We start from the raw sequence: 26,810 nt of genomic DNA, 5'->3' as shown, positions 1-26,810 counted from the left end.
TTTTTGTCAAATTAATTCACTGTCCTGGAATCACACTGACACTGAAACCGTCTTCAGTATAGTCCAAACATTTGACAGACGTAAGTGTGTTATTTTTCTGTTATTTATGTACTTTTATGGTGTTTTGAACATTTGAAGAGTTCATTTGCAAAACCGGATAACTCTCCTAAATCATGTTTTTTCATGCATTTTCGTGCATTCCAGTTCATCTCAAACAAACTGCAGTTGGGTTATTTTTGATTAAGTAAAAATATATATTTTTTAAAAATACAGCTAACTAACACAATAAAACAAAAACATAACATAATAAAAAACGCTTTTTTAAAATAAAATAAAAACTCGGTTATCTGTTTTTGCAAATAAACATTTATATTGAAATTTTTATTTTTAGTAGTTTTTTCTGTCATTTTTAAAATATTCTTATATATTGCATTTTGGTTTTAGTAATTCAACTTCAACTCATTTTAGTTGGTTGCCAATTTATTCTGTTCCAGCTTTTTTTTTATTATTTACCAAAAATGTCAATTAATTTGTATATTTTTAAAAACTGGTCTAATATTTTCTTTGTAACAACTTTCACTCAGAAATTGATGGTAAATTTCACAAATAATTACGAAGAAACAGTAACACGTTGAATTAAATGTGAAATTCAATAAGAAAGTTTGTATTTGGATTCATTAACTAGTTTTAGTTAATAAATCTCTGGATGGGTTTTGAATTGGTAAACCAATAGATGGTGTTGAAGATGAACAGTCAGTGTTGTGTGTTGGTGTGCAGTTAGTTAGTTAATGTAAGTCTCTATGCTTGTGTGAACTGACTAAAAATCACCAAAAGCAGATTCAAAAGTGAGAAAAAAATCCTGTAGATTCAGACACCTGATCTGATGAGTGACTGGAGTCTCCAAATATTAACTAGTCCCTGGTCTAGTCGGTGTTGTGACCTCTAGTGGTAGGGCTGGTAATGACTCGCTCATCAGTTTAATTCTTCTCCATCAGAGCACATCATTTGCATATCAGCTCCCGTAATGTTTTTTTAATGTTTCTGTGGTTCTCAATGACAGTGTGTTGATGATGAAATGCTTTCAGGCGTTCGTCTGCTCTGATCCTCCAGCGACTGAGCTTTAATTAGCCCAGATTAATGCTTTGACTTCATGAACACTCAACAGCTGCTTCACACACACACACACACACACACTCATGTGAGTACACAAACATGATCATAACAGCAGTAATGCTGTGTTTACTTGTGTTTATGGACTCATTTGCATTTGTCTTGATAACTAATACAGACTAAAAACAAACTAGTTCATTCAGACAGTCTGTGACGGGGAATGATTATACTCATTTCATTGAGCTTAATTTTGTTTAAATCACATTTGAAGAAGAAATAGATGTTAAAGATCTGTAGATCTTCATATTGACTTATAATAACTCAAATGCCACTTTTTCATATGATTGGAAAATTACTGATAGTAATATCTGCTACACTTTTAAAGGAGTAGTTCACCTAAAAATGAACGTGCTGAAAATGTGCTCACCCTCAGATCATCTAAGATTAGGATGAGTTTGTTTGTTCATCAGATTTGTAGAACTGTGTCATTCCATCACTGTCTCACCAATGAAAGTGAATGGGTGCCATCAGAATGAGAGTCCAAACAGCTGATAAAAATATCCCAATAATCCACAAGTAATCCACACCACTCCAGTCCATCAGTTCACATCTTGAGAAGACAAAAGATGAAACAAATCCATCATTAAGACATTTTTAAGTAAAATACATTGAGTCCATAATCCATAATAACACTTACTCCGGTGAAAAAGTGGTTTGGTCTGAATCAGGAGAGAAATCTGCATAGATCCAAGTACTGTTTACAAGCCAAAACAGCTCTAAACAAATATGTGGCTGGATTATGGATTATGGACTCATATTTTATGAGTTACAAACATCTTAATGATGGATTTGTTTCATCTTTTGTCTTCTCAAGATGTGAACTGATGGACTGGAGTGGTGTGGATTACTTGTGGATTATTGTGATGTTTTTATCAGCTGTTTGGAGACTCGGCAGACGGCACCCATTCACATCCATTGGTGGGCAAGTGATGGAATGACGCATTTCTTTTGCTATTAAATGTCATCTTTTCAGATCATTAGTAATACAAGATTAGGATGAGTTTGTTCATTAGATTTGTAGAAATGTGTCATTCCATCACTTGCTCACTAATGGATGTGAATGGGTGCCGTCAGAATGAAAGTCCAAACAGCTGATAAAAACATCACAATAATCCACTTTAAGATGTTTTTAACCAAAATACGAGTCCATCATCCATAATAATACTTCCTCCAGTGAAAATTATGGATTATGGACTCAATGTATTTTGGTTAGAAACATCTTAATGATGGATTTGTTTCAGTTTTTGTGTTCTCAAGATGTGAACTGATGGACTGGAGTTGTTTTGTGGATTACTGTGATGTTTTTATCCGCTGTTTGGACTCTCATTCTGACGGCACCCATTCACTGCAGAGGATCCATGATGAATGTCCATCTGATCCGGATGATGGTTGATATGCAGTTGATGTCAGTGGAGTGTGTTGTTTGTTGAACGCCGTGTGTTTGTTTGGTCGCGGTAGATCAGGTGTGTGTTTTCTGTCTCAGTGTTGTGAGATGATGGATTTGGAAATGATGTTCTCCACAGGGATATTTACCCCTGCAGATGCATTATTAATTTTTCTCATGTTAATATTTGATAGCGGTGCAGGTGTTGTGTCGTGTGTGTGGTGTGGAGCGGTTTCTCTGTGTGTGTTTGCCGTGAGCTCTGCTGCATTTTCGATGGGATTTTACATGCAGAAATATGTTGCCAAGGTAACTGAGACATGCAGAGCTGCAGCAGATCCCCTCGAATCCCACGGAGGCGTCAGGAGCGCTAAAATAAACCTGCAGAGAGCAGAGCAGATCAGATCAGATACGATCCATTCATCCACCGATAACAGCAGCAGCCGCTGTTAATTAACACACATCAGCGTATCAGACATTATAATCCAGACGTCTCATAATCTGGTGTTGTGATTAGTGATAAATATTTCAGTCTGTGTGTCTTACAGTCAAAGAAGCCACATCAAACAAACAGCTCCAATCCACACTCCATGTGTTTCTTCTGTCGTTCATAAAGGCTGCTGTCAGTGTTTTCCATGCTGATCTGTTATTGTGGCATCAGATATTTCACAGAAACGGCCATAAATTACACATTAAAACAAAACAAACTGTTTAATCACTGTATGTGTCCATCAGGTGTTCTCTTCCATTCTGGACAGGAACACTTCAACAAAATCAATCAGATTTTATGCTAATAAGAAGGCAAAAATCTAAATGTGACCCTGGACCACAAAACCAGTCATAAGAGTACATTTTTTGAAATCGAGATCATCTGAAATCTGATGTATGGTTTGTTAGGATAGGGCAATATTTGGCTGAGATACAACTATTTGAAAATCTGGAATCTGAGGGTGCAAAAAATCAAAATATTGAGAAAATCACCTTTAAAGTTGATCAGATGAAGTTCTTAGCAATGCATATTACTGATCAATAATTAGGTTTTGATATATTTACAGTAGGAAATTTACCAAATATCTTCATGGAACATGATCTTTACTTAATATCCTAATGATTTTTGTCATAAAAGAAAAATCGATCATTCTGACCCATACAATGTATTTTTGTCTATTGCTACAAATATACTCGTGATACTTAAGACTGGTTTTGTGCTCCAGGGCCACAAATGGAATATTAAACTGAATTTTTCCAATCCAGTTTGGCCCAGACCAGATCGTTTGTAATATTGGTCAAATAAATCACAGATATTTTAATATAATATAATATAATATAATATATAAATATCATTTTTAGAAAAAAAAAATGTATTTAGAAAACTGTATTAGAAGCTATTTATAGCTGTAATATAAATTTATACTTATATTTTTAATTTTAATATATAATTTAACATTTATGTAAAAATACAAAAAGCTAATATAATACAATATAATTATAATTTTAATACATAAATTAACATTCATGTAAATAATAGATATTGCTATTGCTATTATGTTTATAATTTATGTAAATAAAATGTTTATATAATTCATTTTAATGTATTTTATGTAAATAATATTTTTATATAATTATATGCAAATATAATTGATAATTATATTTGTAAATAATATGTACTTTTATTATAATAAAAACACCAAAATGGTTAAATAAAGTCCTATTTTGTTTAAAACCGCTTCATTAGCGGTGAAAGTCTCTTCTGTGGTCATTTAATCATGTGTTTGAGTGCAGTCACTTCAGTGCTTTTCCAACGAAACACAACACCACAAAGAGCCAGAAACATTATGAACGGATCCGAGACTGAGAGCTTCTGAGAAAAACCCATCAGAGCATTAAACAAGCACACTTGCTATTATACACAGCAGACCAAACTACATTTCCCATCATCCTCTGCTTCAGTGCAAGACAGACACATTGGTTGTGCACTCTGTTATTTTTTGTTTGGTTGTAGTGGAGCTGAAAACATCCTGGGAAACATCGTTCATTGGATTTATTTTATATATAAATATATATTTTTTAATATGACGCTGAAACTCATGAGGTCAAAGGTCACGAGGCAGAAATGCAGTTCAGGCTCTTTCCGTCAGACGTTCAGGACTGTCTAATCACATTGATTGTGTGCTTTAATTGATCGGGTTCCGCTGAGACGTGCAGCGTTTCGCTTTCTCATGCTTTGCATTCACGACGCTCTTTCTCAGCAGGAGTAATCACATTCAATATTAACGAGGATGTTCATTCAAAGCACATTTTCCTGCATTAATAATGCATATGCTCGGAATTGCTTCTGTGCATATTATGATTCTTTGTTTATAATTTCTGTGCACAGGTATGAGGATTCGCTAGTGTCATTCGCTGTCCGTCCTCGTCACGGACGCTTAATTGGCTCATGAATAATTCAGTCTGATGAACGACTGCTTTGTCATTCTTTCTCTCGCACTTGATAGAAAATAATAGAAATGACGTGAAGTCACCAGGAAATCTAATGTACTTTTTTAAATCCTGCTCATCTCTTGCCCAAACTGGTTCTCGGCCTTCAACTGGATTTGACTGGATTTAATGTCATTTACTTATTCATTCACACATATGATGTTTGGTTGGTTTCATTTGATTTTTCAGGCTCAGAAACAAAATCTTGTGTGATTGATATAGTTCTAACAACAGAAATATGTTTTTAATGTATTAGACCATTATCACACGATAGGACTGAAGGGAACAATTAGTCAAATTAAGGAGCAAAGCTTACAGGAAATGTTCTCAGAACGTTCTAGACAAATGTTATGAACAAACATTCTTGCAGAAACATTAATGGAATGTTTGTTCAACGTGATCTGGTCTCAAAACATCAGCACAAAAACATTATTTGTACATCGTGGAACATTTTTCCTAAAGCGTTCATGTAATGTTTATCTAGAGTTTTTGAACTGTTACTGTCTCAAAACATCCAGAGAACAAAAAAAAGAAGAAGAATAATCCATAATGTTTGCGTGTTCCCTCAACGTTCGTATGACCAAAAATTATGGTTAATAAACTAGATATTTTGAGCAGTCGGAGGACATCTGATAAACTAATAACGTAAATAATGTTGTCATAACTTAATGGGAATGTCAAAACATTCTTAAAATTTAAAATTGCTGTCTTAAATATAATCAAATGTGCTTTTAAGTCATTTTAACTAATAGAAATAAATAAATAATAAAAATAAATCAAATCAAATCTTATATAACTTAAAAAATGTTGAATTTGGTTAAATTATTTTAAAGTGAAACATATGGGAAAACATGTTACCGTGGCTTATTAATCACATCATTTTTCACAAAAGTGTTTTCGTCAGCTGGCCATATATGTGACCCTGGACCACAAAACCAGTCGTAAGGGTCAATTTTTTGAAATTAAGATTTATACATCATCTGAAAGCTGAATAAATAAGCTTTCCATTGATGTATGAGTTGTTAGGGTAGGACAATATTTGGAAAATCTGGAATCTGAGGGTGCAAAAAAATCCAAATATTGAGAAGATCACCTTTAAAGTTGTGCAAATGAAGTTCTTAGCAATGCATATTACTTAAGTTTTGATATATTTACAGTAGGAAATGTACAAAATATCTTCATGGAACATGATCTTTACTTAATATCCTAATGATTTTTGGCATAAAAGAAAAATCGATCATTTTGACCCATACAATGTATTGTTGACCATTGCTACAAATATACCCGTGATACTTAACACTGGTTTTGTGCTCCAGGGTCACAAATGGTGTACTACATTTAGTTATTGTGTAATTTCTTTTAAAAGCGATTGCATTAATAAAACAACCGTCTGAACACAAACTCTGCTGAAAACCTCCTTCCTCCTGAAGACGTGCCCTTTCCACATGAGCATCTTTTATTAATGTGAGTCTTCAGGATTCACTGGAGACGACACACGCTGACAAACGTCACAGCATTTTAATATGGATAATGATTGAGCGAAAACAGAAAAATAGAAAGACTGCGCCGTCCTCATGGGCATGAATGAATGAATCATTAATGGACACAGCAGCCGTCAGCGACTCGTTTTAACAAGCACATTCACTCTGTCAGTCATTCCGTCACCTGATGGGCTTTATATCTGTCAACGGCCGTGAAAATCACACGTGCTGCATTCATAATCCTCATAACGCATTCACAATCTGTGACTGTTTTCACAGCCTGGGCCTGGACCTGTTATTTCTAAAAAATGTTCTAAAAATTGTTTTTCAGTTAAAACCATACCGTATCTGATTCTCAGTAATGAAATTTCAAAGATATTATTATGAATTGTAATCAAGTTTTGATTATACTGGTATTAACTCCTTCAGAATGAACATGATTTTATTAAATTCCATTGTATTTATAACTCGTGATCGCTCAAAAACAGTCCAACTTTATTACATTTCTAACAAAACAACATAAAAAACATGAATATTACTCTGAAATATATTAACTTAACTTGCATAAATTAATTTAAACTTGCATAAACGTTCAGTTTCAGATCAAGAAAGTCATGCAGTTTTCACGTCGCAACAAAATTCAGTCCAAAAGCGGGTGAGATATGGGGAAAAAGCTAAATATATTTTACAAACGTATATAGATAGAAAGTATTTTTGACGTTAGCGGTGCTCCATACACCCGGCTCAAAGTGACCCGAACACAAAACATGGTTATATCTTCTTAAAAAATAATTGGGATTATTCAAAATAATTCTTTTGCATTTGCGAAGTTTCATTCCCTTACTAAAAACAGTGCATTTTTTAGACATTTCTGTGCATCCCAAAACAGACCCGAATGCGTTATGAGGGTTAAGAACAGACCTGCGTGTTTATTCTTCCGCGTTGAGCCGCGTTTCTCTTCATTGTGGAGTGAAATGTAAGGGCGGTTTGACTCAGTCTGAGCGGTAGGCGGATCGCGGGCCTCCCGAGACCAAACTGCTCTTCTTTCATCGCCTTCGTGCCGTTCCTTTGAACAAACACAAGAACTCGCCTCTGACTCGCTGCTCCTGAGGAACACGAGGATTAACACTTCTAAAAATAATTAGCAGTGCTGCGGGCTTTCACTACGACCTTCTGCTTCATCAAACGCATCATCTTCAGCCAGTCGCTCCATCTCTGCACAAACGCACTGATCCTGAGATGATTCTTTGAGATTCGTAAGTGTTTCCTTTTCAATATCCGAAGGAACGGCTGAGATTCCTCAACATCGTCACTGCTGATTTACGTATAAAACATTTTAGAAGATTAGACAGTACATTTATGACTAACAAGATGCAATGCAAATTGAAAACGTTTTGGGTTTGCATTGAACACATTGCACTTTTTGGCCTTTGATTAACGGCATTTTTTAAGAAGTTTTCCTCATGTTGGACTTTGTTTTCAAGGTCTCTAGAGGTGTTAAAAAAATCTTAATTCACTCTTCCACAAATGAAGGCCTAAAAACATCTTAAATCAGAGCAGAAAGTCTTTTTTTTTTTTTTAAGATTTATTTTTTGGTGTTTTTATGCCTTTATTCAGATAGGACAGTGTAGATGGACAGGAAGCAAAGCGGGAGAGAGAGAAGGGGGTGGGATCGGGAAAGGTCCACGAGCCGGGATTCGAACTCGGGTCGCCCGCAGCCCAATGGCGCTATATGTTGACGCGCTAACCACAAGGCAGAAAGTCTTAAATTCATAAAGTCGTGGCATTAAATGTTGCACGAACTGCATAACGTGAATCTCTTCCTCAGTATTTTTCTTCAGTACTAATGTCTAAACATCCTTAAATGAAAATACGTTTACTTGAGATGCAAAATGAAAATATTAAGTCTTGTTTTCTGAGAAATTGATTAAAACAGCAACAAATATCTGTTGATGGGGAATAAAAACGTTTTCCTTTTAAATTTAGTTAATTTTTCTGACCCTACTGACAGACATTTGTTTTTGTTTTGATCGTAATCTCAGAAAACAAGACTTTTTTTATCTTCTGTCATTTTGCATCTCAAGAAGTAAATGTGTCCTGAATTAAGAATCTTGTAGACATTTGCACTGAAAAAACAACAAAAATACTGGACAATTTGTGTTGCTCAGATCTTACTCTTTACAATATTTCAAACTTACGCACTAAAGCATATTCCAATTATAGAATTCTTCAATATTTTCTGCAGATGTTTTGCTGTTTTTTTCTGTCTTCAATTATCAAATACACAACCTATTGTGAGTCGTAATTAACATGAACTCGCATCATTTTCACATTTTATTTTACTTGTTGGACCTGGTTTTCAGGGTTAGGTGTTAAAAAGCTTAAATCAGCCCCTGATTAACAGCATTTTTTAAGGAGTTTTCCTCTCGTTGGACTTTGTTTTCAAGGTTTCTAGAGGTGTCCAAAAATCAGAGCAGAAACTCTTAAATTCATGAGTTTGTGGCTTTAAATGTTGCATGAACTGCATAACATCAATCTCTTTTTCAGTATTTCTGTCTTGTTTTCCAGTGCAAATAACATCCTTAAATCGAGATACATTTACTGGAGATGCAAAATGAAGATATGACGTCTTGTTTTATGAGAAACTGAACAAAATGAAGTGAGTTTACGATTAGAACAAGAACAAATATCTGCCCATGGGGAATAAAAATTTGTTTTCCCTTTGAATGAAGTTCATTTTTCAGAGTGACAGATACTTGTTCTTGTTTTGATTACAAACTTACTTAGTTTTGATCAGTTTCTCAGAAAACAAGACTTTTTATCTTCAGTCATTTTGCATCTCAAGTAAAACTTGATTTAAGAATCTTATAGACATTTGCACAGGAAAATGACAAAAATACTTAAATATTCTTTAAATCTTTCTTCCTTGGTTTTAAAAAGGTCTAAATGTCTTAGATTTACCTTCATAAAATCTATATAATTTTACAAACGTACGCACCAAAGTATATTCCAATGAGAGGATTCTTCAATATTTGCCGTAGGCGTTTTGTCGCCTTTTCTGTCTTTTATTATCAAATGCACAATGCATTGCAATGCATAATTAACATTGATGCACATCAATTTCACATTTTATTTTACTTGTTGGACCTGGTTTTCAAGGTTAGATGTTAAAAAGCTTAAATCAAACCAGAAACTCTTAAATACATGAATTTGTGGCTTTAAATGTTGCATGAACTGCAAACCATGAATCTCTTTTTCAGTATTTCTGTCTTACAAAATGAAGTGAGTTTATGATTAAAACAAGAACAAATATCTGCCCGTGGGGGATAAAAAAATGATTTTCCCTTTGAGTGAAGTTCTTTTTTTTTTTTTTTTACAGAATGGTCCATTGACTGACTTAGTTTTGATCAATTTCTCAGAAAACAAGACTTTTTTATCTTCAGTCATTTTGTATCTCAAGTAAATCAAGTATCTTGATTTGTAGACATTTGCATTGGAAAACGACAAAAAAATTCCCTAAATATCTTTAAATCTTCCTTCCTTGGTTTTAAAAAGGTCTAAACGTATCAGATTTACCTTCAAAAAAACGATATATTTTTTCAAAGTATATTCCAATCACAGGATTCTTCAATATTTGCCGCAGACATTTTGCCGCCTTTTCTGTCTTTTATTTGCAAAAAAAAAGCATCGCGAGTCGCAATTAACATCAACACGCGCATCGTTTTCACATTTTATTTTACACAACGTAACATGTTCGTATGCAGTGTCTGTGTATTATTCCATAAAACAAAGAAATATACAAGTCGTAGTATTATTTTACTATATGCAGGAAACAGTATTTAATTTGTGCTTAAAAAACATTGTCCTCTCCGTAAGTCTGATACTTGACGGTCCGAGACTATAACACACGTACGGTGGCCTGAAACGCTATTAAAAACCACAGAAGTGAAGTGCAAAATCCTCCATTATAATGTGCTTTCCAGAACCCACTCGGACTGGGACAGCGAGGATCTCCCGCTGCGTCTCTCGGCCGCGTCCATCTGGGGAATGTCGCCGCCGCTCATCGACAGACTGCGTTTGGAGCGCAGCGGCTGCTGGTAGCTCACGTACGCCGGCTGTTTGCACGAGTCTACGTTGAGCGAGTGGCGGCGGCTGACGCGCACGCAGCCCACCGGGACCGTCTGGTAGTTGTGGAGGTTCTGGAGCTGCGCTCTGCGCGACGCCGGCGTCACCATGGTGGAGTAGGCGCGTACGGTGGGATGCGCCTTGGCCGAGTTGTTCTTGTTGGTGTTGTCCGGCTCTACGTTGGCTTGCGTGTCCGTGCGCGCCGGACGGACGGGGCTGGGGGACGCGGGGTGCCAGCTGTGGCTCGCGGCGGACGTGGTGACGGTGCAGTCCGGAAGAGCCGGCTTGGACGCTCGGGACGGGACGGATTCGCTCTGCGGCGACACCTTCCGGCACGCGTCCGGACCCAGGACCTGCTTGGACATGGACTTGATGATGCCGCAGACCTGATGCTCGGACTGCGAGCGCACGTCGCCCAGCTCCACGCCTTTGTCCGCCCCTTCCTGCTGGCACACCCGGTAGCGCACGATGAGGAAGATGATGAAGGCCAGCACGGACGCCACGATCACGCCGCCGATGATGACCACGATGGTGCCGCCGAGGAACTGCGACTGCATGAAGTGGCAACGCAGGTACTGCGGCTCGGTGGCGAAGTGAACGCAGCCCACCACGCGCGTGGCCGTGAGCGTGGTCATGGCGTCGTCGTAGATGGCCAGAACGCAAAGGTCGTACATGGTTCCTGCGGCCAGGTTGTTGACCGTGATGCTTTTACTGGTCGGAGGAATCATTCTGAAAGAAACAGCCGTCGGCAAACATGCAGTCAGAAATATTGCAATGCATCATTCAGAACATAATTAATGAGCTGTTATTATCATTTCATCTCATTACGGATGGATTGTAATGGGAAGGAACTTCTTTTGGTACATCTGAGCGTGAAATGAAATTGCAAATGGTGAGAAAGCTAAGACCCTGCAAAAAATGATTCTCAGGTAACAAATGTAGGTCATAAAAACACTGTGTGAACATTGTTTTGAAATGTTTCTAAAACATTGAAATGTGCAGTTTTCTTCTTGTGATTCTAATGTTATTTAAAGGTTACAAAAAAGCTTCCTACAATGTTCTACTACCTTAATTTTTACCCAGAATATGTTAAGTATTTTTTTTATATTCTAAGAACGTTAACATTTTCTTTGCATGATTGAAATGTTATTTAAAGGTTGTAAAAAACATTTCTTAGAACATTCATCAAGTACATATAACATCTTAAGGAGTTAAGTTATTTATAAAGTTATATGAATATATATATATATATCATAAACATTTTTAAAAAACATTTCGATTCTGAAAAACAAGACAAAAACACTAGGAAAACAGTTTTTGCCATTTGAAATCATTTGAGCACTTGTTTTGAGAATTTGATTTATTATTTGAGCATTTGCTTTTTCCTTTTTTTTATTAGGAAATAAATATTCTTAAGGACTTTTCACAGGCTTTATAGATGCAGCAAAAATGCAGTCCAGTAACTAGCTTTAACTGTAAATTAAATAATGATAGGCTACTAAACAACTAAAAATAAACTATATGCTATTATGAACATTCAATCAGTAAATAAGTCTCATGGGATAAGAGTAAGTTGATTCATCAAAAATCACTGGCTCATAAGAGACATTCATTCTGGAATCAGACTACAGTGGTTGCACTGTATTGTTTTTTTTTTCAGTCACTATAATGAATCAAATTCAAATAATGAATCGAGTCATTTGTTAAAAAAAGTCAGACTACAGTGGTTGCTGGTATGTTGTTTTGAATCACTAAAATGTATTAAACCGTAAGAGTCATTTGTTACAGAATCAGACTACGGTGGTTGCGCTATATTGCTGTGAATCACTAAAAAGAATCAAATAATAAGAGTCATTTGTTAAGGAATCGGACTACGGTTGATGCGCTATATTGTTGTGAATCACTAAAATGAATCGAATCGCAAGAGTCATTTGTTACGGAATCGGACCACTGCAGTTGCGCTTTACTGTTTTGAATCACTAAAATGAATCAAATAATAAGAGTCATTTGTTGAGAAATCAGAGTACGGTGGTTGCGCTATATTGTTTTGAAACACTAGAGTGAATCGAATCGTAAGAGCCATTTGTTACGGAATCAGACTACAGTGGTCGTGCTATATTGCTTTGAATCACTAAAATGAATCAAACCGTAAGAGTTATTTGTTATGGAATCAGACTACAGTGGACATGCTGTATTGTTTTGAATCACTACAACAAATCGACTCAAAAGAATCATTCGTTTGAGAATCAGACTGCATTGGCTGCACTGCACGGTTTTGATTCACTAGCAAGAACCGAATCATAGGAGTCATTCAATACTGCGATTGCGCGCCACTGTCTAGTAAATTAAGAAACATCATTTTAGTACAGTTTTCTGTGCACATAGACAGAAAAATGCAAGTGCAAGGAACACTAACGGAACCAAACTTTATATGGCTTCATTATATAAAAAGTATTCCCAATCCTCCTCATCATCTGAAGGTGATTTCATGAAGCCGATCTGCAGTTCAGAGCACACAGTCGTACAGCCGTAAAGCCTCTCGTTCCCAGCTGCTGTAAATGAGACTCAGAGCCGCACAGCCAAATCTCCCTTCATGAGCCACTGAACCCCTCCAGACCGTTTAGATTACTGCTGCTCACTTAGTGCACTTTCTTCTTTCCTACACCATCATTTTCATAGCCTGTACAGCCAGCTGAGCAGCTCAGGAGGAGGGAAGGGCTCTCAGTCGACGGTTTCACCAGATACACATCACAAACCCGCCCTGCGTGACTCTAGCAAATAAAGAAGCTCCGGTACAGCAGATTCTGTTCTTGTGGGACAATTAATATTGAGTAACATTATTAGTCTGACGCTATTAGATGAAAACAAATCTTAAAGGATTACTCCACTTCCAAAATAAAAATTTCCTGATTATTTAATCACCCCCATGTCATACAAGATGTTCATGTCTTTCTTTCTTCAGCCGCAAAGAAATTACGTTTTTTGAGAAAAACATTCCAGGATTTTTCTCCATATAGTGAACTTCAATGGTGCTCAACGGATTGAAGGTTAAAAATGCAGTTTTGCAGCTTCAAAGGGCTCTACATGATCCCAGCTGAGGAATAAGGGTCTTATCTGGCGAAACGATACGTTATTGTACAAAAAAAAATTATAAATACTACTTAACCTAAAATGCTCGTCTTGTCCAGCTCTGCAGTGCACATACAAACTCTGTATTCCAGTTCTATACAGTTAGGGTATTGAACAGCGAAGTAGGATGATTTTGAAGTTGGAGGAGAAAATGAGATTTTCTCTTTGACATAGCTTAACTGTATTGAACCGGAATAAACACAGCTCACGCAGAGCTAGACAAGATGAATGTTTGAGGTTAAAAAGTATAGAAATTGTACATTTAAAAAAAACAAAAAAACAATCGTTTCGCTAGATAAGACCCTTCTTCCTCGGCTGGGATCATTTAGAGCCTTTTGAAGCTGCATTTAAACTACATTTTGGAAGTTCAAATTCGGGGCACCATATCAGTCCATTATATGGAGAAAAATCCTGAAATGTTTTCCTCAAAAAACACAATTTCTTTACGACTGAAGAAAGAAAGACATGAACATCTTGGTTGACAATGTTTCATGTTTTCTTGGTTATATGTTAAGTGAAACATTGGATTGTATCATTTTGCAAACATTGTGAGAATGATACTTTTGAATGTTCTCTGAATGTTCTGAAACAAGTGTAACATTTAAAAAATGATGAACATCCAACTAAAATGTTTCAGGAAAAAGCATTCCGTGAATGATACAGTAACATTTTTGTGCTAACGTTTTGAGAACATCAACTTTGAACGAATGTTCCATTAACGTTACAGCAAGAATGTTTGTTTGTAACTTATGAGGAACCTTTCCAGAACATTCTGAGAACGTTTCCCCATTGGGAATTGAATTGAGCTGAATAACAACACTACTGTGTTGTTCATATCTGATACATTTTACAGTATTAACACTGCTTTGAAACAATATCGTAACAGGCTTACCTGTACACTAACGAGTCGTCGTAAGTGCCATTGTATTGGACCTGGAACATCCGAATCCCTGGAATATTCCTCTGAAAGTTGAACTTCACCAGAGCTGTGGACGAGGTGATCTCAGAGATCAGGACCCTCTTCTCCTGTCCACCCTTGTTACCCATTGAAGAGCCTCCGTCTCCGCCCGTCTTGGCCGAGGTGGCGATGTCGGACGATCCTGGGTCGGGCTCCTGGACCATACTGGTGTCGTTGGTGAAATGTGGAAGTTTGGTGATGAGCAGATCCACCGTTTGCTGCGCCTCTCCAGACGGGTTGGACGCCACGCAGGTGAACGATCCGGAGTCCTTCACCGTGCTGATCAGGATGTCCAGCGTTCCGTCCGAGTGGACCACGGTGCGACTGGAGTTGAACACCAGCTTCCCGTCGGGGGCGATCCAGTGGATGATGGGATCCGGGTCGCCGCGGGCTTTGCAGCGCAAGGAAACCTGCTGTCCTTCGAGCGCGCGGGTCTCCTGCGAGTGTCGGGTGATGAGAGGCGGCTCGCACAGGAACTCCTCCTCGGATACGGTCCAGAAGTAGCGTCCGGCGAGATGCTGAGGAGCCGCACATGTCTCCAAGTCGTCCTCGCGCCGCAGACGTCTAAGCCACAACAACTCACAGTTACAGTGCAGCGGGTTTCCACCGAAACTCAACGCGAAAGACAACGGACCCAAAACGCCCGACGTGGCCAGAACGCCAGCGCGCTGGAAGACCGGATCGGGCGGAAGCTTGTGGAGCTTATTAGAGGTGACGTCCAGTCGCTTGAGCTTCTGAAGGCCGGAGAAGGTCCCTTCGGGAATGTAGTTGATCATGTTGTGGTCCAGGTTTAGGGTGTGCAAGCTGGTCATGAGCTGGATGGCGATCCACGGCGCGCTCTCTAGGTTGTTGTAGGACAAATCCAGCTCTTCCAGAGCGAGAAGGTCGTTGAACGCTCCTATGTAGATGTACGTGAGCTGGTTGTTGTTCAGAATGAGATGGTGCAGCTTGGACATGCCGCTAAACGTATCGTTCGTTATGTGGGTCAAGCGGTTGCTGTCCAGATGAAGGGCGCGGAGGTTCTCCAGATCGTTGAAAGCGTGAGGCGCGATAGATCCTATCGTGTTCCTAGAGAGAGTCAGGTCCACCAGTTTGGTCATGTTGGCGAAATCCTTCCGCTTGATGCCCGTGATGAAATTGTCCCCCAGCCGGAGCTCGACGGTGCGTCTGTCGATGTTTGGAGGGACAAACAGCAGCCCCTTTTTATCACACAAGGTGGCCAGATTGGGCGACAAAACCTGGCAAATGCAGCGCTTGGGACATACTTGGATCTTCTGGGCCTTTAATGCCATTACAACAACCATCAAATAAACCAGTAGCGTCTCCATCTGGGTTCTGGGTATTGGTCAAACAACCTGCGGAGAAGCAAACAGAGACACGGTTCTCATTACTCTGCTCACAGATCAGAGCAGTGAATGCAGCAAGGATGCATTAAAGGAGAAGTCCACTTCCAGAACAACAATTCACAGAAAATGTAGTCTTCCCCTTGTCATCCAAGATGTTCATGTCTTTCTTTCTTCAGTCATAAAGAAATTGTGTTTTTTAAGGAAAACATTTCAGCATTTTTCTCCATATAATGGACTGATATGGTGCCCCGAGTTTGAACTTCCAAAATGTAGTTTAAATGCAGCTTCAAACGATCACAAATGCGGTTGTAAACGATCCCAAAATACAATTTATATCATTTTTAATGTCAAACGCTCGTCTTGTCTTTCTCTCCCTGAACTCTGTTTCTGTTCTGGTTCATGTCAGTTAGTGAATGTGGAAAAACTCCCATCTCATGTTCTCCCTCAACTTCAAAATCGTCCTATATCACTGTTTTACCTTTTTTGTTAAGGGTGTTTGATCTTCTTTGCATGTTCACTTTGCAAACACTGTGTCTGTTCTTCTGCAGCGATGTAGGATGATTTTGAAATGATTTTTGAAGTTGAGGGAGAAAATACGATTGGAGTTTTTCGACATACACTAACTGTCTTGAGTCAGAATACACAGAGTTCAGGGAGAGAAAGACAAGACGAGCGTTTGACATTAAAAAGTACTTAAATAGTATTTTTTTAATGAAAATAACCAATGGTTTTGCTAGATAAGACCCTTCTTCCTCGGCTGGGATCGTTTACAACCGCATTTGTGATCGTTTGAAGCTGCATTTAAACTGTATTTTGTAAGTTAAAAATCAGGGCACCATATCAGTCCATTATATGGAGAAAAATGCAGAAATGTTTTCCTCAAAAAACAATTTGTTTACGAATGAAGAAAGAAAGACATGAACATCTTGGATGACAAGGGGGTGACTACATTATCTGTACATTTTTGTTCTGGAAGTGGACTTCTCCTTTAAGTTGATCATTTAAAATGTTACAAAAGATTTGAACATGGAACACAGTTCTTTTGAACTTTCCGTTTATCAAAGAATTCAAAGTATAAAATGTATCAGTTTTCAAATCAGCATATTAGAATGATTTCTGAAGGATCGTGTGACACTAAAGACTGGAGTAATGATGCTGAAAATTCAACTTTGATCACAGCAATCAATTACGGTTTAACAGATATATGCAATTTTAAATTGCACAAATGTTTCACAATTTTTTTTTTTATCAAAAAAGTGCCTTGGTGAGCAGAAGAGACTTGTGTACATGACCCCGCATGCAAGAGGAGTCATTGATATTTATTCACATGAAGACATGTTTTAAATGTGTATAAAAGCTGTTATACACATGACATCAGAACACAAATGGGCTAAAAACTACAAAACCCCAGTTTAGATTTTCAGCTCTCTTTAATGATCATACAAACAAAGCAAATAATCATGTGCAAACAACAACCGTTTCTCGTCCGCCTGTCGTGAAACATCATGTCAGGGAATCCGACGGCTCGAGCAGCTTTCTGGGGACATTTCTTAAAGCTCGTGCTCCACTGACGCGCTGTTTTTGATATGATAATGTTGATCCTTTCATCTTTGTGTTTGGCGAGATGAAAGCCTCATCTGGCCGTCCGGTTACTCATCAGAATGAGTCTGATGTCTCCGAAGACCGAGTGGAGACAAAGAGCATCAACACAGATGCCACATCAGGAGAGACGCGTCGTTCCCCTCTCGCATCGATTCGCTCGGCTCTTCTCGGCCGCTCATGTTACTTATTACTCGTGCGGGATGAGAAACGTATTCTCTGAATGACTCTTAAGTCCTTGACGAGATATAACATTTCATACCAGCTACGGTTTTGATTAGAATGCTTCTTTGCGAAGATCATGAATGTTTAATCGAGGATGTTTAATTATGTGTGCATTTACAGAGAAATCTGAGCGTCGGCTCACGGTTTCTGTTGCTGTTACTGGGTGTTTCTCAATGTTTTCAACGTGCACTAAAATATGAGATCGCTTCTCGTGGCTTCTGTCTTTTGTAACCTTGGAAATTCACGTCTTCTGAATGCGCGTTTTGAAGATGTGACGCTGTCGAGCGCCGTCACGGCCGATAAGCCTTTCAAAGCGGCGCGCCGAGAACGCACACGATAATAACCTGCCGTACATCAGGCCTGTGATCACGAGAGAGTCGGCATCATTAGACTGTCACGGCAGACAATAGAGGAGCGGCTGGAGTGAGACCTGCATGTAAAAATAGGCAATAAAAGTGAAGGATGCCGGCGACACCTGACATCTGACAGTGAGACACACCGTATGGAAGAGTAGTGAAAAAGCGAGCGTGCCAAACCATAAAATGCATGAAGTAAACAACGGGAACATGTGTGCACATTCATCTTTGTCACATAGAAAGGCCACAGCTTTAAATAATGACATGCTGCCACTGAGCAAACACACGTGACAATGTTCACCAAAATGACATGATGCCTCGCTAAAATATGTTCTGAGAGCATTCTGCCATCGTTTCTATTAAAGGAGAAGTTCACTTCCAGAACAAAAATGTACAGATAATGTACTCACCCCCTTGTCATCCAAGATGTTCATGTCTTTTTTTTCTTCAGTCGTAAAGAAGTTACGTTTTTTGAGGAAAACATTTCAGGATTTTTCTTCATATAGTGGACTTCTATGGTGCCCGTGAGTTTGAACTTCCAAAATGTAGTTTAAATGCAGCTTCAAAGAGTTTTAAACAATCCCAGCTGAGAAAGAAGGGTCCTTTCTAGTGAAATGATCGGTTATTTTCTAAAAATTTACGATTTATGTACTTTTTAACCTCAAATGCTCATCTTGTCTAGCTCTGTGTGAACAAGACAGTTAGGATATGTGACCCTGGAGCACAAAACCAGCATTAAGTATCACGAGTATATTTGTAGCAATAGACAAAAATACATTGTATGGGTCAAAATGATTGATTTTTTCTTTTTTATGTCAGAAATCATTAGGATATGAAGTAAAGATGTTTCATGAAGATATTTTGTAAATTTCCTACTGTAAATATATCAAAACTTCATTTTTAATTAGTAATATACATTGTTAAAAACTTCATTTGGACATTTTAAAGGTGATTTCCTCAATATTTTGATTTTTTTTGCACCCTCAGATTCCAGATTTTCAAATAGTTGTATCTCAGCCAAATATTGCCCTATCCTAAAGGACATAAAGCGTATTTATTCAGCTTTCAGATGATGTATAAATCTTAATTTCAAAAAATTGACCCTTATGACTGGTTTTGTGGTCCAGGGTCACATATGTTGAAAAAATTCCCTAAATTGTTTTCTAAAATGTTTTCTTCCCTAACTTCAAAATCCTCCTACACGCTGCAGAAGCACCGACCAAGTGTTTACAAAGCGAACGTGCAAAGAAAGATCAAACACCCTTTACAAAAAAAAAAGTAAAACAGCGATATAGGACAATTTTGAAGTTGGAGAAGAAAATGAGATGAGTTTTTCGACATACACTAACTGTATTGACCCGTATTACACAGAGTTCACACAGAGCTACACAAGATGAGCATTTGAGGTTAAAAAGTGTATAATTGTAATTTTTTTTTAAAGAAAATAACCAATTGTTTTGCTAGATAAGAACCTTCTTCCTCTTCTGGGATTGTTTAGAGCCCTGTACATTTTTGTTCTGGAAGTGAACTTCTCCTTTAAATTACAAAAATGTTATTTCTGTATGTTCTGAATGTTTTTCTTGGTTATGCAAATATTAAGAGAACATTCCTTTGTATCATGTTGCAAACATTATGGAAATGTTACTTTTGAATGTTCTCTGATCATTCTGAAACAAGTAGCAACATTTTTTTTAAAAAGTAACAATTGAAAAACATTAGATGAACTTCCAACTAAAATGTTTCAGAAATAAAACATTTAATGATTAATGTAAAAATAATGTTATTGTTCTATCATTTGAGAGCATTAGAGAACTTCACAACTAACAAAAGTATGTTTTAAAAATGTCTTTCTAACATTTTAAGAGTGTCAGACTTTTCAAAAATGTTTCAGAACATCCAGTTTTTAAACATTTTTCCTGGAAACATTATGGGAATGTTAGTTTTGAATGTTCTCTGAATGCTCTGAAACAAGTAGCAACAATGCAAAAACGTAAGATGAACTTCCAACTAAAATGTTTTAGAAATAAAACATATAATAACCTAAAATAATGTTTTTCTTCTAACATTTGAGAGCATTGCACTCTTAAAAATAAAGGTGCTTTAAAAGATTCACAGCAACGCCACAGAAGAATCATTCAGTTCCTTAAAGAACCATCTCTTTCTTACCTTTTTATAATCTGAAGAACCTTCTTTTGCAGCAAAGAACCTTTTGTGAAACAGAAAGACTCTTCAGATGTGAAAGGTTCTTTATGGAACCATTTAGACAAAAAAGGTTCTTCTATGGCATCGTGAAAAACCTTTATTTTTAAGAGTGTAGAGAACTTCCCAGCTAACAAAAAGTATGTTTTGGTAACGTTTCAAAAAGTGTTCAAGTTTTCAAAACGTCCAACATTTCTCTTGCTCATACACACGTGAAGGGAACATGCAAACATTCTGTGGATGTTACTTTTGAATGTTCTCGAAATGTTAAACAAGTGGCAACATTTAAAAACCATTAGATGAACATCCAACTAAAATGTTTCAGAAAGAAATGTTTCATGAACAATTAATGTTTTTGTGCTGATGTTTTCTAAAACATTTAAGACCAGATACATTTGAAAGAATGTTCCATTAATGTTGCTGCAACCTTGCCATAACGTTCTGAGAACATTCCCTGTTAGCTTGTCTATAAGTTGCATTGAACATATTGGTATAATCATAACGCACTGAAGCTCACAGGTCAAGGACAAATGACCCGTCTTGTTGGTGTTTAATAGGCGGGTGATGTCACACTCTCTGCATATCAAATGACCTTCCCATCAGCCACTTTATTGAGTCTGTGTCGCTGGTGTTGTTTGCCAACCAGCTGGCGGCATTAGTTGGCAAAGCGTGTGTTTTTTCAGGGGGCCGCGCCGCAGTCGCTACTTCCCCTCCGAAACGCTGCTGTGAATGTGCTATTGGGTGGCTCAGAGCGGGCCGTATTTTTTTATTTTCCATCCATTTTTCCCAGCCAACACTCACTGAACCATAAACGAAAGCAGCGTGACGGATCTCCCGCGATTTGGAAGCGTGCGCGTTGGAGAAGGACGGCGAGGAGACGCGCGTCAAAGAGAGCAGAGTTTGGGTCTGTAAACGTGTCTGTTTTCACACATCTACAGCTGCTCCCACAAACACATTCAAGCAAAAGCTAATTACACTGGCACGACTCGAAACCTCTGCATTTCAACCAATCAAACCTTCACCGCACTCATTCTCAGTCCTTTGTGCTGTGCATATAGAAAAACAAAAATTGTAAACATTGTCATTAACTTATGAAAATGTGACTTTTTAAATGTATCATTTGACAAACGTTACTTTTGAATGTTCTGAAGCAAGTAGTTGCAATTTAAAAAACATCAGACTAAAACAGTTCAGAAATAAAACATTCCATGAATGATGTATAAAAAATGTATTTGTGCTAATGTTTTGAACATTATTAAAGACTAAATAACTCTGAACAAATATTCTATTAACATTCTTTGAATGTTTGTTCATAACGTTTGTTGCAAGAATGTTACAGCTAATGATCTCACAACTTTCAAGTTTGTTAAAACTAATATAAATGTTAGGACAAAACATTCTTAAAGTAATGTTTATGGAATGTCTTTATAACCTTATAACTAAACTTTGATTCGTGTTCTCAGCGTCTGGAGGAAACATTCAGAGATCAACATTCTCACAATTTCCTTATGATGTTATTTGTGCTTGATGAATGTTTCATGACGTCTCATTCACGTTTGCATTCAGATTCATAAACAGCAGATCTGAAATCAGCGAGCGACATTGGTTATCAGCGAACTGTACGCTCTTAAACATAAAGGTGCTTCACGATGCCATAGAAGAACCTTTTTTTCCTAAATGGTTCCATAAAGAAACTTTAACATCTGAAGAACCTTTCTGTTTCCTAAAAGGTTCTTTGTTGCAAAAGAAGATTCTTCAGATTATAAAAAGGTAAGAAAGAGATGCTTCTTTAAAAAACTGAATGATTGAATGATTCTGTGGAACCAGAAATGTTCTTCTATGGCATCGCTGTGAAAAACCTTTTAAAGCACCTTTATTTGTAAGAGTGTAGGTGTGTGCAACAACATGAGGATGAGTTTCTATTTGTGCTTGATTATTGGATTGATGAGCGTGACTTTATAAACTCATGTGTGATCATCAGATCTCCCGCTGCAGCCGTACAGATGTGCGGTTATCAGACTACAGCAGATGTTTTCTGCACTTCCTGCTAACAGATTTAGAAAGACAGTAAGCTGAATCCATTCTCTTCTTTCCGTCTGGACTGATAGATAGAAATAAATGATTTAAAGAGAGACTGCACACACACACACACACACACACACACGTGCCATACTGATATTGAGAGTCAAGTGCTTCATCGATGGTTGACTGAGAGTGTGCTTTAATCAACCGCACAGAGTTTGATTTCGGGAATGAAAAAGTAGGGTGGGAACCCAGGGTTTCTGTAGGTTTTGTGATTTAAGACTTTAAAAGAGGAAGTAAGGAAATGTACAGAATGAATAGAAGGGGGCCACAAAGAATTTTGTCAGAACGAAGAGAGTTTATGATTAAAACCAAAGTATCTGTCAGTACAGTCAGAAAAAAAAAATACTGTTTTAAAGGGAAAACGAGTTTATTTTCTCAGAAAACAAGACTTCATATCTTCATTTTGCATCTTCAGTAAATGTATTTTGATTTAAAGCTGTTCAGATGTTTGTACTGGAAAACAAGTCAGAAAGGAAGAGATTCTCTTTTTTTTTGCAATTCATGCATCATTTATTGCCATGGCTTTATGAATTTAAGACCTTCTGCTCTGATTTTGTGAAAGGGTGATTTAAGATGTTTTAAGACCTGCAGAAACCCTGGACTCAAAACTGTCTGCTTACCAACATTCTTCAAAATATCTTCTTGTTTTGTGTTCCACAGAAAAAGGCTTTGGAATGACATGAGGCAGTTTATATTTTGGGTGAACTGTCCCTTCAAAACATTCAGACCTATGGAATCTACTTGAACATTAGACACAAAAACTAACAAATGTAGCCAATATTAATGCTAGAAATCAGTGCTTAGGAAATACTTTTTAAACATTTACCCTTACAAAACTATTACGAACAGCCAGTTCACAAAAAAATATGTTTTAAGAACATTTTCTAACATTCCAAGTAAATTATGAAAACATTATTCTTCTAAACTTGAGTTCTTTTCAAAATTCTAAATTTTATGTACTAAGAATGTTTTTTATTGGTTATGTGAACATTATATGAACATTCCGTTCTGTTTTGAAAAAAGTTACATTTGACTGTTTTTGCAACACTTTTTATATTTAAAGAACGTTTTTCTGTAATGTAACATGAAAATGTAACAAAATGTACATGTGAGCGTTACATTTTAACATTTTAGCCATTTTAATTAACGTTTTTTAAGCTTTCAAAACATCACCTTTTATTTTTATGAAAAAAAATCTTTATGTAAACATTAATATTGGACACAATTCTGGACAAGTTCTGAAAATGAACAAATACATCATAAGGATGTTTCCTCTCAACATTAATAGAACATATATCAAATATGAACAGTGTTATAAAAACGTTCCATAAACATTACTTTAAGAAGGTTTGTCTAACATGACAGTGACATCTCCCTGTGAGCTGGGTATTGGACACCGCATGCCTAAGAAACAGACTGTGTATATTTAGCCACATTCCTCCTAAAACATGTTGTGAACAGCCATCCATCGGATCACAGGTTATCTGAGCGTATCTGCACAACCCTAAAATAACACTAACATGATGAAGGGCTCATTTCAGATCCCTGGAGCAGGAACATCAACCAATTACTGCCTAAAGAGCCTGTGTTCGTATGCAAGCATGCACAGCCCTCTCGAACACGGATGTGTTTGTTTTACAAAAGCGTATAAAAAATGGCCTGAACGGACGAGTGTGAACGCAAACGATCAATCAGCGTTAACGAATCGAGCAGAAAGACTCACGGTCTGAAGGCCAGTCCTCCGGCAGTGAGGTTAGACCCGTACCGTGGTCATTTACCTCCTTGAATCTGCCACTCGGCTCAATGTAAAATCGCAGTAACAGAATAAGCTGCCACCATTCCGACTCTGAAAATGCATTGCACATGATTTATTGATAATGAAACATGACATGCATCCTTCATTTCGAGCGCACTCGCAGCAGGTAAAGGCATTTTGTGACCTTGCAGATGCTCTGATCGAGTGCATTCGTTGAATGTGTGATTTCGGCTTTCTTTCCCATACCTGAGCTTAAGATCTCAGTGATGTGCTCAGAAAAAAACGAAGACGCCGCGTCTCCGAGCGCATCTGAGGATGGATGCAATGAGAATGGAGAAGCGACAGGAGGAAAAGCACATCATTTACCTGTAGAAGATGTCAGCTTTGCTTCATAGGGGCAAAGCACGCCGTATTTCCACCGAAATCACCGCATTTTCAGCGGCTCCTTCTTTTCCGATGACCCAAATAGATCAGTGGACATCAGATCCTCCCGCATCCAGGACCTCCGGTGCCCTTCCACACGTCCATGACTGCAGCAGCTGATCAAACGCCGTTCTGTGATGTGTGATGTGTTCATTAAGATGTCTCGGTTCTCCTTTAATAAAACCGCAGACAGAAGCTCCAGCCGGGATCGCCTCTCCGCATTACGCCTGCATGCACCCAAATTACCGATCCTAGTACGGCGAGGGCTCGCCTCATGAATATTAATCAGGTCGTGCTACGGCCGCTCGGTGGCCTTCCAATCGGACGCCGCGCTTTGGAATATTAATCAAACACGCTGACGTTGAGTCTTTTCCCTCCTATGGCGATGGATTGTTCTGGTATTTCAATTATTGTATGGTGTAATATGTCAATAGTCTGTATTTTTTGTTGCGTTCCAGCACCAAAGGTTGGCTATTAGAAATTCCTGTTATATATTATCGTATGTAACATTATTACACTGTTATATAATATTAATTTGATATTGTTGACGTTATGTCGTTGTCGTCTAATGGCAAAGAATATTTTAGAATATTAATCGAGCACGCTGACGTTCCGTTCTTACCCTCCAATGGGAGGCCGGGTATCATGAATATTAAGTAGCACGCCTTCTCCGTAGTGGGGTTGATAAATTCGCCAGCGGTTCGTCAGAGAAAACGCCTTTGTGGAGACTGGAGCGACCTGCGCCGAATTCGGATCGGATCTCAACAGTCAGATGTTTCCAGATGGGTGTGATTGGTGTCAGCGCACAATGATGGAGCAGGTCTGAGATCAGTCTGCCTCTAATGCAATAACACTTCATTGTGCATCATGACTCTGGATCTGTGCAAATGTTGTATTTTCTGTCAGAACACTCATGTGAAACTCCATATTAGACTCAAGAGCAGCACAGCAGACTGTCAGTGTCTCACTCTGGATGAAAAAGACTAAAATGTGACCCTGGAGCACAAAACCAGTCTTAAGTATCACGGGTATATTTGTAGCCAAAAATACATTGCATGGGTCAAAATGATACATTTTCCTTTTATGCCAAAAATCATTAGGATATTAATTAAAGATCATGTTCCATAAAGACACTTTGTTAATTTCCTACCGTAAATATATCAAAACGTAAGTAATATGCATCATTTGGACAACTTTAAAGATTTTTTGGCACACTCAGATTCCAGATTTTCAAATAGTTGCATTCAATATATTGTTCTATAATCCATAATATTGTCCTAACAAACCAGACATCAACGGAAAGCTTATTTATTAGCTCATTTATCAGCTTTCAGATGATTTATAAATCTCAGTTCTTTGAAAAAAAAAGTGATTTTCTTACTTAGTATTTTCTTGAATCAAGTTGCATCTACTTGACAAGTAAAATCACTTAAGATACTGAGTCTTGTTTTCTAAAAAAAAAAAAAAAATAAAATAGTGTTTTTGCTTAAAAGAAGCAAAAATATCTGCCAATGGGGTTAAGAAAAAAAAATCTTAATTCAAAGGCTAAACAAGATTATTTTTCTTGCCCCACTGGCAGATATTTTTGCTTTTATGTTTTTAGAAAACAAGACTTAAAATTTTAAATGGTTTTGCTTGTAAAGTAAATTTATTTTGATTCAAGACTTTTTAGATGTTTATACTAGAAAATAAGACAAAAATACTAAGTAAGAAAATCATTTTTTTGCAGTGTATGACTGGTTTTGTGGTCCAGGGTGACGTTTATGCTTCATTTGGCCTAAAACAGCAGTTTGCAGAATTTTTGCATTCAAGTATATGTAAATGGAGATCGGGGTAAGTTGTCACACTGCAAAATGATTTTCTTCCTTAGTATTTTTGTCTTGTTTTCTAATATAAATATCTTAGAAAATCAGGACATTTACCGCACAAGTAAAATGACTTAAGATATTATGTCTTGTATTCCGAAAAAAAATTACCCAAATTGTGTTAGTATTTGCTTAAACAAGCAAAAATATCTGCCAGTGGGGCAAGAAAAATAATCTTGTTTAGCCTTTGATTTAAGATTATTTTTCTTACCCCATTGGCACATATTTCTGCTT

General features: G+C 37.5%; 1 protein-coding gene across 1 annotated transcript; it reads right to left on the bottom strand.

The window, feature by feature from the left end:
- Positions 1-9,866: 9,866 nt before the first annotated feature.
- Positions 9,867-26,105, bottom strand: lrfn5b (leucine rich repeat and fibronectin type III domain containing 5b). The gene is made up of 3 exons (XM_051138739.1): positions 24,655-26,105; positions 14,657-16,077; positions 9,867-11,364 (listed from the first exon to the last, which is right to left on the bottom strand). The coding sequence occupies exons 2-3, from the start codon at positions 16,048-16,050 to the stop codon at positions 10,476-10,478; spliced, it is 2,283 nt and encodes a 760-aa protein (XP_050994696.1). The 5' UTR covers positions 16,051-16,077; positions 24,655-26,105; the 3' UTR covers positions 9,867-10,475.
- Positions 26,106-26,810: the final 705 nt, after the last annotated feature.

Source organism: Labeo rohita, chromosome 20 (genome assembly GCF_022985175.1).
Source record: "Labeo rohita strain BAU-BD-2019 chromosome 20, IGBB_LRoh.1.0, whole genome shotgun sequence".
In the NCBI taxonomy this organism is placed as follows: Eukaryota; Metazoa; Chordata; class Actinopteri; order Cypriniformes; family Cyprinidae; genus Labeo; species Labeo rohita.
The sequence above is the reverse complement of the archived record's forward strand: the minus strand, read 5'-3'. Positions and strand labels throughout refer to the sequence as shown.